Raw genomic sequence first — 18,824 nt, 5'->3', positions numbered from 1 at the left:
TCCTTTGCTACTTTGCTGTTTGTTTATCGCAGACTCGCTCTATCACTGTTTTTCAAAATAACATTGGACGACACACAATTGTCTGACTGATGGATGAGCCGAACGACTGGCATGGAATTTTTATTCAAAATGAATTATTTTAGATTATTTTATTCCTTGAAATTTACACTCTCATTCTCTTGAAGTGAATTGTGAATAGGTCAAGTTATGAGTCTTATATGCATGATGTGTTTGCTCTGTTTATTCAGTGCAGTTTAGGTGTTTTGATTTCTATCCTGTCACATAGAAATAGAAAAGTTTTTTATTTCCTTATCATAAATTGTGATGTTATTGTGTTTAATGTAAACAACTGTTCACAACTTTTGGGCAAAACTCAGACTTTACAGCTACATTTGCACAAAATATTTGTTTATAACACCTAAGCCTCACTTTGGAGAATTACTTTATTCACAGAGCAAATGATGAGAATTTTCAAAACGCTTCCATAAAATTTCAGAGGGAAACAGGTGCTGAATGGATTGAAGAAGATATTACATATGTTGTGTTTTATATTTGAATTTAACATTATATTATTTCTCCTTTTCATCTCTTTAGCATGCACCATTCTTTCTTCTGAGCATCCTGACATTGCAGTTCATTTCTGATACCCTGAGGTCAGAAACCTCAGACCAGTCTGAAACAATTTAAACGTCTCTTCTCTCCACCTCCTCTTCTTTTACTTCTTACTTCTTGTTTTTCCAAATCATGTTCTCTCTTGTGGTGCTTTAACTATCTTATTTATCCCATTTTCAGCCATTCCTACTGAGGGTGTATATGTGTATGTTGTACAATATGTGCGTATGTGTGTGGGCTGGAGTTAGTGGAGCATCTATAAGCAATTTCAGATCCTATCTTCCACTCATTGTCTGCCTTAAGGAGATCATTTTCAGGTTTGTCCTCTATCCTTCTTTTTAGTCTCACTGTCCAATCTTTTCTTCAAACTTAAAATCTACACCCACCCCAATCTACAGTGTTTTCTTCCCTTCCCATGCTATTTACTGTTTGTGCTTCTTTGATTCATTTCCCTTCAACTCTATCCCATCTGTGTTGTTTCTCCATCATTTCTCTTTGTTCTCCCTGTTTTTTCTTTTGCTGTAACTTGTTTTTCATGGTCATTTTCACTAATATCAACACTCCTCCATCCTTCCATCCTCCTACCCATATAATCACAGGGGACCAACCAGGACAAGGGGCCAGCGGCAAAGCCAGCCAATCTAATCGCTCATCTGATCAGTGGGCGCTTTTACATCACCACTGTGACGCCCAAATAAGGTCCCAGAGGAGGTCTGCACCTCTTTTATCTCTCTGTTATGGAGATAGTCTCTCTTCTCTAGTCCTTGTCCCCTCTTTCACTCCGTCTTTGTCCTAACTCTCTCACTGCTTTATCACTCTGCTCTCTCTCAGTCTCAAAGAACTCAAGGCTTTCCCGTGACATATGTACTGTGTATATGTTGTTTTGGCACTGCACAGCTTTGTAGTAATTTAAATCTATGTTCATAATCAATTAGGCACATCTAATGCATTTTAAGACAATGTTGCCATGAATCATTTTAAGCTCAATTGTGATCCTTTTTCTGCACATATGTAGTAGTGTTTCAGATAGTTTTAAGAAATATCATTTTCTTTTGTTTCATATTTTATTACTATTACTTTTTAAATTAAACTTTACAGTTTTGAAGCACATTCCTTGATGTTTGTTTTTCATTGACATATCAGGTATTTCATGACAAATTAACAACATAGCGTTCCTTGAAGGAATGCGTATCACCTGCTGCCTTTTATAAGTTTCGACCTAAAGTTAAGTTGGGATGAATATGGATTAAGTTATAGTTGTTTTGGTCAAGCCTTGTAAATTGCAATATGTGCAACCTCATGTGATAATGTGAAAACGTATAAGATGCCCTAGCATTCAGAATGTTTAAGAGAAGACTTTCAGCTACTACCACACAAAAAATATATATATATATTTTTTTTTACCGTCATAGCCATATTTGTGTTGACTACATTTAGAGGTCATCTTGTGGTTACCCAGAATTGGAGTAACCACAAAAGTAAATAAGTTGTAGATTCATGTCCAATGACCACTCCATGAGAGTTTCAATGAAATCTATCCTATGTTTCATGAGATAATTTGCTAAAAAAAATGGGGTTGATGCCAAAAGTTATTGCCAAACTTCAGGATCAGGATATAAGTTTGGAATGACTTTCAGCCACTACCACACCAAACCTTAGCTTGTTATCTGAAGAAGAAGAAAAAAAAAACCCAGTCTGAATTACAGCCATTGTTGACTTTGCTAAGATCATTTTGATTTTGGCGAGCATTTTAAATGGGGTTGACTCAACAAGTCAATAGGTTATACATACAATAAACTTTCTTTGTGTTTCAACAAAATGTATACGCTGGTCTATAAGACATTCTTCTAGAAAAACTAGACTGTATTTAATATATATATATATATATATATATATATATATATATATATATATATATATATATATATATATATATATATATAATGAAGTTAAACTGTTTTATACATTGCCTATTAGCATATAATAGAAAACAATTCAACCTATTACTAGTAAAGTGCTATGTGTTGTCATAATTGTATCATTGTATGTTTCTATACAATGACACAATTAGTTCTCTGCATTTAACCCATCACACATGAGATACACCTAGTGAAGCAGCGGACAGCTGTGTGAGCACGACATAAGTTAGGGATTAGGTGTCTTGCTCAAGGACACCCTGACATGTGGGCATGGCGGGCAGTTGTACCTGTGATTTTCTTGTTCAAGGTCCCAAGTCAGCTGCCCCACCACTGTACCACAGCAGCCCCAGATTACACTTTACTTTAAGTAAATATACTTCCATCATTTTCTTTTTTACTGATAAACTATAATGGCTGTCTAATAGATAAATACATTTAGCAAAATTACTTTTTTTTTTTGTGTGTCAACATGGATCAGTGGTGGAACAAGAAAAATATTATTACCGTCTCATAGTTGTACCAAACTGCATCTGGTATGTAAGCCTTGATTGTGTCCACTGCCTGCAGAAAATAAAAACAGAGGTTTTCATGTGTTCTGTTTGTTTTTGCCATTAAATAAATTAGTTTATATCCATGTTTTAAACCATGTTTGCCTTTGATTTCTGTTTGAAATACAGGTTCACTGCACAAGTTGTGGCAATTTAGTCTTCCAAGGCAAAATTACAGCAGATAATCTTTAATACACACACACACACACAAAAAAAAAAAAAAAAAAAAAAAAATCACATGTGGTTTCCACAGCTGTAAATCACCTCAGACCATTTAGTAAAGAAGAATAAAAATGTTCACATCTTGGAAAGCTTTTCTATAGCTGCCCATCATTTAATAAAAAGTTTTCAACAAAGCCCTTGTCACATTTCATCTGCAGTGCAATGACGCAACGGATGACAGAAAATACAGCACCAAGAGACGACTGATAGGTGACAGCGGCTGATGGCTTAAGGTGTTGGACAGACAGGGGCAATCAATAGACACGCATCCAAGCCTTTGATAGCATTGTCACTTCCCCGTGCTCTCTGATAGTGCAGAACAGAAGGCAGGAGAAAGAGATAAACACAAAGGACACAGGAAAAAAGAGCAGAAAACTACTTGTATTTTGTAAGAAGGAAAGAGAAAATGTGAAATACTTTGTGTCAAATGTGTAGGCCAAAGTTGTTTGCCAAAGGCAATGATACCAGCCATCCAGCCATTTTCTTTTTAGGAGTCTCTGACATTCTCCAATTGTATGGCCTATGTTGTAGTCCTTCAAGACTTGTTTTTATAGCAAGTAAAGAGGTTAAAGAAGTAAAAACAAAATACAAATGTATTTTATTTTGGAGGTAATGAAATATAAATTTACATTAAGTGAAGATATACAATAATGTATTCATATAATGCAAATTTATTGCATCACATTATTACTATTTTAGATATTTTTTTCTGTTTTAACTGTTTTTCAAATGCACAATTGTGAATGAGAAACTAAAGTTATAACGCTATTTAATGATATTAGTTGTAAATCACAACGGTTGAATAGTTTCTATGTTAAACATGTAATCAATATGAAAAACCTAAAGTGGCATTACGGCTTTACACCTGTGCAGTTTGTCACATACTACACGTAAGAATTATTGCAGGAATTGTGGGGGAACAGCCTGAGGAAATAATTTCCCTCTATACCTTGTTTTCTGGTATCTGATTTGCCTATCATTCACACCGCTGCCTGATAGTAAGGGCCTGCAGTGCAGTCATGGCAAAGCAGCTAATGTTAATTGAAAGGGAAAAGGCAAAAGGTCTGTATCCTCGTTTTAGGTGTCTAAAGATCAGTTAGCCATAAGGTAAGATTTGATCAAGTGTGCCAAAGATTCACACTGGCAGAATGATCAGATAGTAGCTGGGATATGCGACAGGGACAGACTGAAAGTGTGAGAGAGAGTTAAAGAGATTTGATGCAATGGAATGTGATCATAAGGGTAAGTTAGGAGCAGCTGATTAAGAGAATTCACACGGGAGCCAACGTTTGATGAAAGGTTGAGTTAAAAAGAAAAGGGAGTTATCGGCATGAGGACAGAGTGAAAGTATGATTGAAGACCAGAGAGGATGGCAGAGAGAGGGAGCATTCGAGATCCCCTTAGTTTATCACAGAGATAAAGGTTAAGGTATTGACTGATCTGAGTGATACAGAAAGAGCAACATTAGAGAAATGCAGAGACAGAGTTGGATACATAAAGTGAGACGGAAGAAAGCAAAATCCAGACACATCTGTTACAAAATGTGAACATTATGGTCCCTAACTATACATGTACACAACTGATTGCTGATGCATACACCTATTGATAGAGGTGGAAAGAGTACTCATATAAAATACTAAAGTAAAAGTGGAGTTATTCAAGTACAAATGAAGATTAAAAAGTAAAGTATAACAAGTAAGTCTTTAAAACTACTTTACAGACAATTTAGTTAGATTTTTTTTTTTTTTTTTACAGAAGGATGATGTCACCTGGATGGGTGTGACTGGGAGGAACGATCTCGCTGATCTGAACTCAAGTGGTGTTCTGTTTGTCCATCACAAACACCATGTTCAAACATAAGGGTGTCCATAAGTGCACTTAACACCAGAATCTCGGGGTTTTGTTCACGAGTGAGGGAAGAATGGAGCGTGAGATTGGCATACAGATTGGTACAGCATCTACAGTATTGCGGACTCTGTACCGGTCCATCGTGGTGAAGAGGGAGCTGAGCTGTAAGGCAAAGCTCTCTGTTTACTGGTCAGTCTATGTTCCTACCCTCCCCTATGGTTGCAAGTTCTTGGTAGTGAGGGAACGAATGAGATTGCGGATACAGCCAGTTGAAATGAGTTTCCTCCGCAGGATAGCTGGACTCTCCCTTAGAGATAGGGTGAGAAGTTCAGTTATCCAGGAGAGACTCAGAGTAGAACCACTACTCCTTCACATTGAGAGGAGCCGGTTGAGGTGGTTTGGGCATCTGTTAAGGATGTCCCCCTCGGTGCCTCCCTAGGGAGGTGCATCGGGCATGTCCGACTGGGAGGAGACCCCGGGGAAGACCCATGACATGCTGGAGAGACTATGTCTCTTGGTTGGTCTGGGAACGCCTCGGAATCTTCCCAGAAGAGCTGGAAGTGGTGGCTGTGGAAAGAGATGTCTGGACCTCCCTGCTCAAGCTGCTGACCCCACGACCCGACTTCGGAACAAGCAGAAGATGATGGATGGATGGATGGACTTTTTACAGAAAGGTGCCTTTTCTCTTGTAGTGAACACAGAACAAGAGGAACAAAAAAAAAAAAAAAAAAAAGAAAAGAGGAACGCACATTGTCAAATGAACTCTTAATGATGGATGGAAATCTTTGTTCTTTATTATGCTGTTCCAAAATAAAACAAGCCAACACATGATGTTTAAAACACCTAAACAAATAAATTGGCATTTCAGTTCAGAAACAAAGCAGTTGATGGAAAAACTTAAAGTGCCTGGGCAGCTTTAGATTTTTAATTGCACTTCATTCTTGTAGCTACAATGAGACATTTAATGGTCACAGAGATATAAGAATATTTAAACATGACTTTTAAAACTGTGGAAGGTATTAATATATATCAAACTTTAATTAAATCAAAGTTATTTTTTATTACTTTACATGAGGTTCTGGTTCTTGTCAGTGGATTACCAGAGAACTATACTATGAAGTGAGGTCAACAGTTTAGCAGCTATATTGAGCTGAAAGTCAACATTTTCACTGTCACCAAGGAGGATTTATTTGAGCCTGGTTATATCACCATGGTAACATATGCTGAACTCATCACCTGCTGCTCCAGAGTAGGCAATGAGTTCACTTTCAGTACAAACTGTCAGTAAAAAGCTCTGTCTGTCACTGATTCTTTTTTTAATGAGATTCCAAATAGAAAAATCAGACTGACACAATATTTATAGATCCTATCTGGATTACCAGCTGCTTTAAGATTTCAAATAAGCACATTGTGAAATAACACACAATTAAAAGTTCCACTGTCATTTTAATTGTCAGTCAGTACTCCATATTTAGTAGTTATTAGTGAATAATGAGTTGATGTCTTAGTCTTCTGAGGCAAAGATCAGATTTGAACGTTTTCTTTCTCAAATCAAATATGATTTTAGGTGTCAGCTGTTAACAGTGAGCCAAATGTAATTTTATGAGCACGTTCAAAATACCAGGACAAAATGCTGCACGTTTGATTTTAATGTTACTTTATGATTTTCATTTGACATCTGTGTGTTGACATATTGTGAGTGCCACAGCACTTATTAGACACTGACAGGCAAGTAGCAACAATCCAAAGTGACAGTTTTAGCAACTAGATCTTGATGGAGGACTGTGTCTTTACAATATTTTTTGTTAGTATTTATATCATGAATACAATATATATATATATATATATATATATATATATATATATATATATATGTATATATATATACATTTTAATTATAAATGATTATTTTGAATCAACTTTGCACCTGTTTTGCAACCATCTACCTCTTTAGTAGACACATTTGACATCATCTCAGTAGTGACATACTTTGGGTCAAGGCTATTTTAGGGTTTGTAGATGCAATGATATATATATATATATATATATATATATATATATATATATATATAATTTTAGTTATATTATGATATAACAATAATTAAATACTTATGGGCATGTTAAAATTATGGGTGTAAATGATATATTGACCTATTAGATATTTTATCTGATAATTCCAGGAAGAAAGACAAACTCGAAGAACATAATAACTAAATAAAACTTATAATGAAGCATAGTCAAAACTTGTCATTATACATCAGAGCTTTCCAGCAGATCTCATTTACTGTACTTAAACTGACACTAGTTCCTAACAAGTCATCCTCAAACAAGGTTGACATGGATTTTTTTATACTACTTTATTTAATGTACTAGAAATTCATTTGTCATATAACGCCATCGTCCCCTAAAAGTCTCTACTTGGAAATGAACTTTTATGACAAATATGTCTCTATATTCAATTATTGGAGCACAATGATGAGAGTGATTACTAGTTGCAGAAAGGAAAATGAGTGGTTGGTCAAAGCTGTTATAAGACTTATACACACCTACTCAAAATGGATGTCTTTTATACCCTATCCATTTTTTTTTTTTTTTTTTCTGTATTTTAGCTACAGCTGAACTGTGCCTTTGGCTGTAAATGGATCCAGAGAAGCTGCATTTATCTTTATTCACAAATCATGTTCGCTCAAAATAATATCCTACCTTGTCGCCCTTATGGCTCTCCCTTCTCACTGCATTTAACTTGTCTCAAACTCTAAAACACTGCAAGTATAAACCCTCCAAACTTTTTTCAATAAAAAAAAAAAAAAAACTTTTCCACATTCACTCTGATTAAAGTTTTTATTTATTTTATTTTTTTTATCCTTGTCTCCACAATGAATCCAATTCCACTATTTTGTAATTCTCAAGAGAGGATGCTAAATTACTTATTATTCAGGCCCCTTTGACATAACTGCAATCACTGCACACACAATACATATATAAGTACCTTCAACCACACAAAAAGTTACACGTCCAAATGTGCACGCACACACTCAAACAAATATGCATTGACAAACGCATACACACTTCCATCTACACTTCTAATCTGCTAGTAATGAGGTCAGTGCTCTCATTAGAGCTGAGAAAAAAGAGGGAGAATTTGAAAGAGAGAAGAAGGAGGGATGAGAGGAGGGGAGGGCAACAAAGAAAATCCCATGTCATGTTTTCCCACTGGAGGTCATGGTATTTGTGTGTATGATTAGCTGATCATCTCATCTGCAAGACACACTCCTCTTTGTGCAACAACCACATTTTTTTTCATGTACTTTGTGTGCTTTTGTTTCTGTGTGATGGAAAGTATGTAAGAATTTTCAAAATGAGCTTGAGGATTACAATACGTGTGTTCTGGAATACTACATTCCTTTCTTTTACAATAATATTATGATTAGTTTAAGAGTTAGCTGACCCGATCCAGCACTGGTGTGATGAGCAGGTATTTTCCCCAGAGAAATTGTTGATCCACATCCCAGGTCTCGCTATCAGAGTAGAACCTAAAAACAAAGAAAACAAAAAAACAAAAACAAAGGACATCACGTATCGATGTACACTGACCTAGTCATATTCAGATTTTCTGTTTCTAATGCTGAGCATGATTATTGTAACTGCCATAGAAAATTTTATGGGTCATGTTTATATGGCTTGTAGTTTTACACGCCACCTGTAGATGGCGATGTATTCAGGTGTGTGAAAGGTAACCAGAAGAAGTCAGTCGGTAGCAGCTGTGTGAAATTAGCATCACGTAAGCACGGTTAAAGAAAACGGAAGAAGCTGAAACGGAAGAAACAAACCTAATTATTTTTGGTACCACGTACCCAACGAGGTATGTTTTGTTTTATTTCTGTATTTTGTTTTCCATCAAGTGTACAAGCATTTAATATTGAGATTTGTTGTTTATTTTTCTTTAAGAGTTAATTGTTGTTCTGTTTTATGCGTCTTCTTTAGTTTTCACATGTCGAATTTTAATAAATTCACCAGTTTGAGGAAACCACTTGTGTCTGGGTGTGCTTGAAAGGAATTATAATTGAGTTACTTATATTAAAACCTAGTGCTAATTTAAAAACTTTTTTAGATACAAAATTAAGAGTAAGTTCATGATTTTTGTCATATACTTAGTATTTAGTATTATACTAAATCTTAATGAAAGTTATTACAAGTGTTGCATTTGTGAGAACTTTCAAATGTCAAACTCTTTGCTGTTCTAGCAAGAGCATCACTTTAGACTTGAGATTCTGGAACACGATAGGATTCTTCACGATCTGCCCTGGTGATTTTTATACCAAACACAGGAAATGGCTGATTTCCTTACTGTAAATGTCTTAGACTGCATCATCTTAACAAAAAAATAAATAAATAAATAAACTCATTTACTTTAGTTCTTTGCAAAAGACTTCTCATTGATTGGCTCAAAAATGTCACATCTGTGTAGGTGCATTGAACAATGTACATTATCATGTTAAAAATGATTAGTTTAGATTTTTAGAAGTGGGGTCTTGTGGCGATATTATGAAACAAAAACCCCTTAAGAGTTGTAGCAAGGCTTAAACTAATATGGATTGCTGCCATTCTAAAACAACTCCAATCTCTCAAGATATTTTGGTGGTTCAGGTGAACCCTGGTTTACAGACTTACATTATTGTCAATTAAAAAAGTTCAAACCTTGTGGGGGAAAAAAAAAAAGTCCATGTTCAGTAATCCAGATGTACAATCCAACAATTTTCAGTGAGGTCATCTGGACAGTTTCTTTTTTTTTTTGTTTGCTGCAACGTTTCACCTTCCATCCAGAAGGCTTCATCAGTCAAGGAAACACACAACACAAAACTGATTCTTCCTCCAAACAGCCTACTCCAAAGTGGAACAAACCAGTTATGTTGGTGCTAAGATAGTGTCTTTGGCATGCTCCCTCCTCTGGTGCCGGCCCTGTTCCTGGTTGAAAGTTTGACACGACTGTCGACGATGAAGAGGGCCAGCACCGGAGGGCGTGCCATCTTAGCACCAACATAACTAACTGGTTTGTTCCACTTTGGAGTAAGCTGTTGGGGGAATAATCAGTTTTGTGTTGTGCATTTCCTTGACTGATGAAGCCTTCTGGATGAAAGGTGAAACGTTGCAGCAAAAAAAAAGCAACTGTCCAGATGACCTGACTGAAAATTGGTGGGTTGGCTTGGAAATAATAGTTTCTTAGCAGCATGATTTAAAGTCCTGCTTGATTTATTTTTTGTTTTATCTTAGTAAAAATATATAAAAACTAATAGTTTATACAATATTAACATTGTAGCTGCTTTTAATCATGTGCATGTTCTAAAATAGGTTTTACTGTGCAGTGATTTACCTTAAGGGACATAATATTCAGGAATTCCTAAATTTCAAAAAGAAGTCTGTGTAGATCAAACTTATTTTGTGTAACAGAAAACATTTTTTAAAAAGCAGTGACGAGTTGGCAAATTTTTAATCGCATTCCATTTCATTTTGCAAGAAAAATACAAAACAAAACTTGACTTTAAAAAATATTGTTGGTGAGCAAATATGAGCTAAATCATATTTAGTGATTCAGTTGGGCATGTTACTGCTCTTAAAAATCCATGTTTCAATTGTATTTAAAATGGTGTTTTTTAACGAGGAAAGAATATTTGTACATTCAACATATTTTTACAACAATTACGTCATGTTGTTTATTTGTCATATGGTCAACAATGCAATGAAATGTTCAAATTGAGAAGAACCGATCCGACTTGCTAAAAACAAACAAACAAACAAACAAAACAAGAAATACTAAAGCATGCAATAAGTGTACAAAGTAAAGTACCAAAAAGTGAAAAAAATAACTAATATTTATAAGGTCTAAAAGAAATATAGTAAACAACAACATGGTATAATATAACAGTGCAAATAAGATGAATTTGTATAAATGAGTATTTCACAGGTAGTAATATAAGCTTAAATGCACATGAAATATATTGTACATGATTAATATAAACTACACAGGTTGTGTGACACGTTACTGCACAGGTAGTGTGTGACATTATCATGTATGTTACTACCTTGCCATCATAATTCAATTAATGTTAAAGACACATAGTGGCTGTATCATGGCTTAATAATAGAAGTACACTAATTTTTTTTTTAATAAAAGAAAAAATGAACAAAAACAATATAGTCCCTATGACAGTGAGGTGAGGATTTATTTGAACATATTAAATGACTTACTCATGCAAAACAGGCCGTACAACAGTCTCCCCGGTGGTGTGGGCTTTGTAGAAAAGCGTGTAGAGGTACGGCAGGAGAGTGTATCGGATCGTAAGGTAATGTTTGGAGCTCTTTAGCAGGACTGAATCAGCGCCGTATGCTGCTGGATCTTGAGGCTGAAGACAAAATAAAAGGGTTGGGGTTGATGAGTAAGGAAGGTTAGCAAAAAGAAAACAAAGATTTGTCCTTATTGGATGACAAATTAGAAATAGATGTGAGCAGAGAAGAAACAACTTGTTGGAATAAGGTATGGGGAGATTGGATGGGGAACTGGCTTAAAATCAAAGACAGGGAAACATTTTTTTTTTTTGGGTGGGGGGGGGTGTTTAAAAATATTACAAATGTGTTTAGGATGAATAAGTGGATGCTGGACTTATTCACATAAACTTTACAAATGTCTAATGTCAAAGCAGAAGAACCAGAGGTATGATTTAAATTTCATTACACAGGCAAGTGAGAGGGTGATTAGCTGCTAAAAGGCTGACTTTGCTCACCTAGCTAATCATTTATGTCCCCCCCACCACCTCCATGAAGCTGATGAGAACTTGTGTGATGGCGAGTGTTTGGTTTGGCTGCGTGGGCACTTGATGAGTGCAATGATTAGGTCAAAGCAAAGGTCACACATTAGCTGTCTTGTTTAGAGCAAATTGTACATAAAAATTCACAATCATCTTTTGCCTGTCCTTCAGCAACTTCTAACACTGCCTTCTTTCATAAACACAAATAAGGTTCACTTTGTCACCCCCCACCCTCGCCCAGCTCCCACCTCAACTCTACCTCTGCAGCAATGATGAGCATGAAAATGTCACTTGAAGACTCTGGTAGTAGCATCAGTTTTCTCAACATTCGGTGCTTCAGAATGCTGTTTTCTCCCGAGTTATTTGTGTCATGCACAAAAATAGTTCGGCTTCAGTATAAAAATTGATTCAGGCTCAGCAGGCACTTTTCCCAACCCTCTCAGTGGCATAAAACCACAGATTTGACATGTGACATTTATATTGAGCTTGTTAACAAAAAACAAAAAAACATCACAAGTTGGTTATGAGACATATTATACCCAGTCATTCAGCAGAGATAAAATTGTGGTGTCACTGAAAATCAGATCAGCTTTTGTGTGTGTGAATGTTTTTTTTATTTATTTTTTTGACGGGTTGACTCCAATATATATATATATTTTTTTTCCCTTCACATTTTGCTTCACAGCAGTAACTAGGTATGGCAAGGGTGCTTTGGATTACTTTGCTGTGAGGCTGCATGCATAGAAAATAAAATTCAACTTTATTTTTTTTTACTCGATTATTTTCAGAATGTGACTTAAAAAAAAATAAAATAAAGAAGGATCCAAGTTACAAACAATTATTAAATTAAAAACATAAAAGCTAATAAATCAAAAACAATAATATTTTTTCTTCCGTTCAGCTAAAATTTTAGAGAAACCAAACCGTCACATAAGTTGTTTTTTTTTTTTCTCCTGTTAATAGGTCAAAATCAGAAAAAAAAAAAGTCTTAATATTAATATACTATATTAATATTTGACACCCAGCAACTTGGTTTAATCTTCTTCTTCTTCTTTTGGCTTTTCCCTCTTCAGGGGTCGCCACAGTGAGTCATCCTCCTCCATCTCACTCTGTCCTCTGCATCCTCTGTCCTCACTCCAACTACCTCCATGTCTTCTCTAACTGCATCCATATATCTCCTCTTTGACTTCTTCTAGGCAGCTGCATTTCTAACATCCTTCTACCAATATACCCACTGTCCCTTCTCTCGACATGTCCAAACCATCTCAGTCTGGTCTCTCTAACTTTATCTCCCAGTTTTTCAATCTGTGTTGTACCTCTGATGATCTCAATCCTAATCTTATCCAGCCTTGTCACTTCTAAGGAGAACCTCAACATCTTCAATTCTGCCACTTCCAGTTCTGTCTCCTGTCTTTTTGTCAATGCCACGGACTTCAGACCATAGCTGGTCTCAGCACTGTCTTCAAAGATTTTCATTTGGCCTTTGCTGACATCCTTTTGTCACAAATCACTCATGAAACTTTTCTCCATCCACTCCATCCTGCCTGGACTTTCTTTTTCACCTTTTTATCATACTCCTCATTTTCCTGGACAGTAGACCCCAAATACTTGAAGTCCTGCACCTTTGTGACCTCTGCTCCTTGTAGCCTCACTGTTCCACTGGCCTCCCTCTCATTCACAAACATGTACTCTGTCTTACTATGGCTAACTTTCATTCCTCATCTTTCAAGTTCATACATCCACCTCTCCCAAGTTCTCTTCCACCTGTTGTTCTCACCACAGAGCTCAATGTCATCTGCAAACAACATTTCCCATGGGGATTTCTGCCTGACCTCATCTGCTAGTCGGTTCATTACCAGAGCAAACAAGAAGGGGCTCAGAGTCGATCCTTGATACAATCCCACCTCCACTTTGAAGCTATCTGTCACTCCTACAGCACATCTCACCACTGTCCTGCTGTCTTCATACATATCATGTACCTGTCTAGCATACTTCTCTGCCACTCCAGATTTCCTCATGCAATATCACACATCCTCCCTCAGCACTCTGTCATATGCTTTTTCTAAATCCACAAAGACACAATGGAGCTCTTTCCGACTCCATTTGTACTTCTCCATCAGCATTCTCAAAGCAAAGATGGTGTCTGTGGTGCTCTTTCTTGGGATGAAACCATACTGCAGCTCACATAGTCATGTCTGGTCTAAGTCTAGCTTCCACAACTCTCTTCCAAGTCTTCATTATGTGACTCATCAACTTGATTTCTCTGTAGTGGCTACAACTCTGTACATCACCCTTGTTCTTAAAAATGGGCACCAGCACACTTCTTCTCCATTCCTCAGGCATTTTCTCACCCTCAAATATGCCATTGAATATTTGAGTCAAAAACCTCACTGCCTTCTCTCCAAGACATTTCCAAACGTCAACTGGTCATCTGGTCCTACTGCCTTCCCCTTCTTCATTCTTTTGAGAGCTTTCTTGACTTCACCCTCACTAATCTTTCCCACTTCCTGGTCCACAGTTTCTATGTCCTCTACTCTTCTTTTTCTTTCATTCTCTTCATTCATTAGCTCCTCAAAGTACTCCTTCCATCTTCCTGTCACACCATCCTCACTTGTTAGAACATTAGCATTCCTATATATAATGAGCCTAACCTGCTGCACATCCTTTCCAGCCTTATCATTCTGTCTTGTCAATTGGTACAAGTCCTTCTCGCTGTCTTTAGTGTCCAGCCTCCCATACAACTCATCATACGCCATCTGCTTTGCCTTAACTGCCTCCCTCTTTGATATATGTCTCATCTCCTTATATTCCTGTCTCCTCTCTTCAGTCCTCTCACTGTCATGTTTCTTCTTGGCTAACCTCTTTCTTTGAATAGCTTCCTGCACTTCATTATTTATCCACCAGGTTTTTTTATCATCCATTCTCTTTCCAGATGACACACCAAGTACCTTCCTACCTGTCTCTCTAATTACTTTATGCTGTAGTAGCCGAGTCATTTGGAAGCTCTTTCTTACTACCCATAGCCTTTAACAGCTCCTCTCTGAATTTCTTACAACGTTATTCCTTCTTCAGCTTCCAACATTTGATCTTCTTCTCTGATTTTACTATTTTTCTCTTCTTCACAAAACAGTAATTCGACACACAACCATCCATTGCTGTCTGGCCACACTCTCCCCTGCCACAACCTTACAGTCTCCAATCTCCCTCAGGTTTCCTCTTCTGCACAGGATGTAGTCTACATGTGTACTCCTTTCTCCACTCTTATAGGTCACTCTATGTTCATCCCTCTTTTGGAAATACTACAGCCATTTCTACTCTTGGCAAAATCCAGCACAATCTGTCCGTCCCGGTTTCTTTCCTTGACACCAAACCTACCCATCACTTCCTCATCCCATCTGTTGCCTTCACCAACATGTCCATTCAGGTCTGCTCCGATCACCACACTTTCCTCCCTGGGAATACTCTCTATCACTTCATCCAGATATTTCCAAAATGTATCTTTCTCATCCTCATCACATCCAACCTGTGGAGTATAACCACTTACTATGTTTAGCATCAGACCTTCTACTTCTATCTTCAGGCACATCACCCTATCTGACACTCGTTTCACCTCTACTACATTATTTGTCAACTCATCCTTCAGGACCACCCCTCCTCCATTTATCTTTCTATCCACACCATGGTAAATCAGTTTGAACCCTGCTTCAATGCTGTGAGCCTTGCTGCCCTTCCACTTGGTCTCTTGGAGACATAAGACATAAACCTTCCTTCTCTGCATCATGTCAGCAAGCTCTCGACCTTTGTCTGTCATTATCCCCACATTTAGAGTTGCAAACCTCAGTCCTACCTTCTTGACATTTCTCTTCTCCATCTGTCTCCTGACACATTTCCCTGTGGTGTTTGACTAATCAACTAACCTTTGACCCAGCAACTTTGTTTACCAGACTATACATGTATTTCTCCTCCTTTGCAATTACTCACATTTTTGTTTTTGGTTAAGCAGAGCAATATTATTGTGAAGTACAAAAGTGAATACAACCACAACTATTTATTGTTTTAAGATAAGTCCTAAAATTAACTATTAGAAACATCAAGCCAACATATTCTAATCTAATCACTAGGGAGCACAAGCCAGTGTATTTTTTTCTGTGGGTCCCAAACCTGGGTAAATGGTGAGTTGTGTCAGGAAGGGCATCTGACGTAAACCCTTTTGCCAAAACTAACATAAGCAACATCATACTGGATCGATCAAGGCCTAGGTTAACAACGACCACCACCGGGGTGCTGTTGACAAACAGGGAGCCGACGGAAATTGTGCTATTGTTAATCGAAGACCTCAAGGATGGAAATGTGTCAGGCACTTTGGTTTAGCTTTGGTTATTTTAAAGAGTTTAGAATTTTTTCCAAGGCAGTTTCACAACCATTCAATCTTCCAAATGTGTAACTTCAACAATTCACATGTCAATTTCCATTTAAAACAAGTCACAAGTGACACCAACTCAACAAGCCAAAGGATGACCAGAAAGTCAGTGGTTCAAGTGACTTCAGCTACCATATTAGTATGATTGGCCCAGCAACAACTCATAGACCTGGAACTCCCAACCCCATTATTAGCACTGGGAAAACTTATTTTAGATGAGAGATAAAACTTATTTAAGAGACAAACAAATTGTCTACTTGCCCTAATTTAAAACATTAGAATGGACATTTGCTACATGACAGAAAATCCATGCCTGTGCATTAAGTTTGTTGCTTTTTTGCTTAGTAGTGGTGGTGATAGATAGCATATTTTCCCTCCCCACCAATTCTCTCAGGCTAGGAGATTAGTATACATTGTGGTTGGTGGAAGTGCAATCAAAAGAGGAGAGGTGTCGCATGCTTGCAGAGCTCTCAGTTTGTCTGGTCGAACTGGATTTCTAATTATGTACAGATGTTCACGTGAATAAGAGCATTTAATTTTTGGCACATGGGATGCCAACAATATATTATACTTGGGCTTTTGTAAGACTATTTAATTCATATTTAGACTATACAGATTGATCCAAGTTTATTTATTTGAGTCACAAGTATTCAATAGCAGCATACCATTCAATCACTGCTTCATCTATCAGTGCAGTGAAAATGTCCTCATTAATTTTCTTTTGTATAATTTAGAACTACATCTTAAAAGAAATGTGTCAGGTGGACACCGGTTCCATCATTCATGAAAAAAAAAATCCCTCTTTGCTGACGAACACATCCAGCCAGGCTCACAGCTGGAGCTGAGGCAGTACAGGTAGAGAGATAATTCTTCTCAGTCCATCTGTTGCGAGTGGGGGCCAGCTCAACTGAATCTGTTTTGATTTTTTTATTTTATTTTTTTTTTACATCCCGGTTGTGCATTCAACATATGGCACATCAAATTATGCTAATATGACATATTTTTTGCATTACGATTAACTTTATTTAACTGTACAATCTTTAAATGTTGCTTCGGTACAACATTTTAATTCAGGTTCATACATACTCCAGTCCCCAGAGCCGTTAGGATTTTCAACAATTCACAATCATAGTTTTAAACCAAAAAGCAGAGGTCCCACTGCTCCCATTAAATAAAGCAATTGTACCAGTGCTGGCATGATGACAACCTCTATGGATAAAGAAAGTAGTTTATATTTTTAAGCGCTCTGAGTTTATAGCACCTCTACAATGTTATAAAATAAGGGGTATACCCTACAGCACTTCAGACCAAACAGGGGCTCTATGATCCATAAATCTAAAAGTGACAGTCTAATATAAGATCCGTGGGACAAAATGCCTTTACAGTACCTTGTAGCCCTGAGCGTTGTGGTTCCGACTGAAGGGATAGAAGGCGCCCACCTGCATCCAGCGACGACACAGCTCTTCATCTGAGTCGTCAAAGAAGCCGCAGATGTCAGCCCCGATCTGAAACACATACAAAGATGACAGGCTGACATTTCGCTGTATACATCTGCCGATCTTTTTATTGTTGTTGTCCTGGAAACATTGAGGCTGGTGTGTCAACTGACAAACTCAAAGCTATAAACTCCAATGAATGCAACAGAGTCCCAGTTTGTTATTAAAATGAAATATCTTCAGGTTATAAACGTCAGTCCAAGTAACTTTGACGAGACAATGACGGTCTGAACCTAAAGGATCTCTTGGAGTATTGAGAAGTGTCACCAGTATGATAATTGGCCATGACTGCACTCGAAAAACAGGTTGCATTTAGCCTAGTTGTACTAATAGAGAGTGAATGTGAAAAATGTATAATAATTATGTACATTAATTTCACAATGAAGACCCCCCCCACACACACACACACACACACACAAATCTCCAGTCTATGGCCAGCTGACATAAACTGAGTGTGTTTTAATGTCTACAAATGGACACGTTTTACAGCAGCCTAAATGAGCAAGAAAGCCAACAAATCTCATTCCTTCCTCTCGTTCTCTGTTTGTGACTGTGTGTGTCTGTGTTTGTGTGCGATTCCGAGGAGCTTAAAGTCTGCTTGACAAAGTCCTACCAGGAGTAGTTGGCATCTGTAAGGCCCCCCTGGTGTGCACAGCTGGATAAGTGTGTGTGTGGTTTGTGTGTGCAGCTGACTTCCTGTTGTTTTCTTACTGCTGTTTGCACTCTGTGCAGTGAAGGAAAAACATACACATGGGTGGTAACAGGCAGTGAATTTCTTTCTGAATGTGATGGCATTCTAACAAAGTAGTATTTTTCCAGGTGTTTTGATGTGGTTTTTTTTTTTTTCAACACACCTTTCTTGGCTGCTTCTCTTTCTAAATGTTCAAATAAGAATACTGCATTCAAAATTAAGACAACTAATAAAATGGCACAGATAACAGAGTGAACAACTATAT

At 37.2% G+C, this 18,824-nt stretch overlaps 1 protein-coding gene across 1 annotated transcript in view; it reads right to left on the bottom strand.

Annotated features, from left to right (window-relative positions):
• The window catches only part of LOC119411546 (maltase-glucoamylase, intestinal), a 156,142-nt gene that overhangs the window by 70,190 nt on the left and 67,128 nt on the right, over positions 1-18,824 (bottom strand). Inside the window, exons 10-13 of the mRNA XM_037678500.1 lie at positions 17,761-17,877; positions 11,396-11,550; positions 8,598-8,682; positions 3,036-3,092 (exon numbers count right to left, since the gene is read on the bottom strand). Of these exons, the coding sequence (XP_037534428.1) occupies positions 3,036-3,092; positions 8,598-8,682; positions 11,396-11,550; positions 17,761-17,877 (414 nt within the window). The remainder of the gene's footprint in view (positions 1-3,035; positions 3,093-8,597; positions 8,683-11,395; positions 11,551-17,760; positions 17,878-18,824) is intronic.

This window comes from Nematolebias whitei, chromosome 6 (assembly GCF_014905685.2).
Source record: "Nematolebias whitei isolate Nwh7 chromosome 6, NemWhi1, whole genome shotgun sequence".
Taxonomy (NCBI): domain Eukaryota; kingdom Metazoa; phylum Chordata; class Actinopteri; order Cyprinodontiformes; family Rivulidae; genus Nematolebias; species Nematolebias whitei.
The sequence above is the reverse complement of the archived record's forward strand: the minus strand, read 5'-3'. Positions and strand labels throughout refer to the sequence as shown.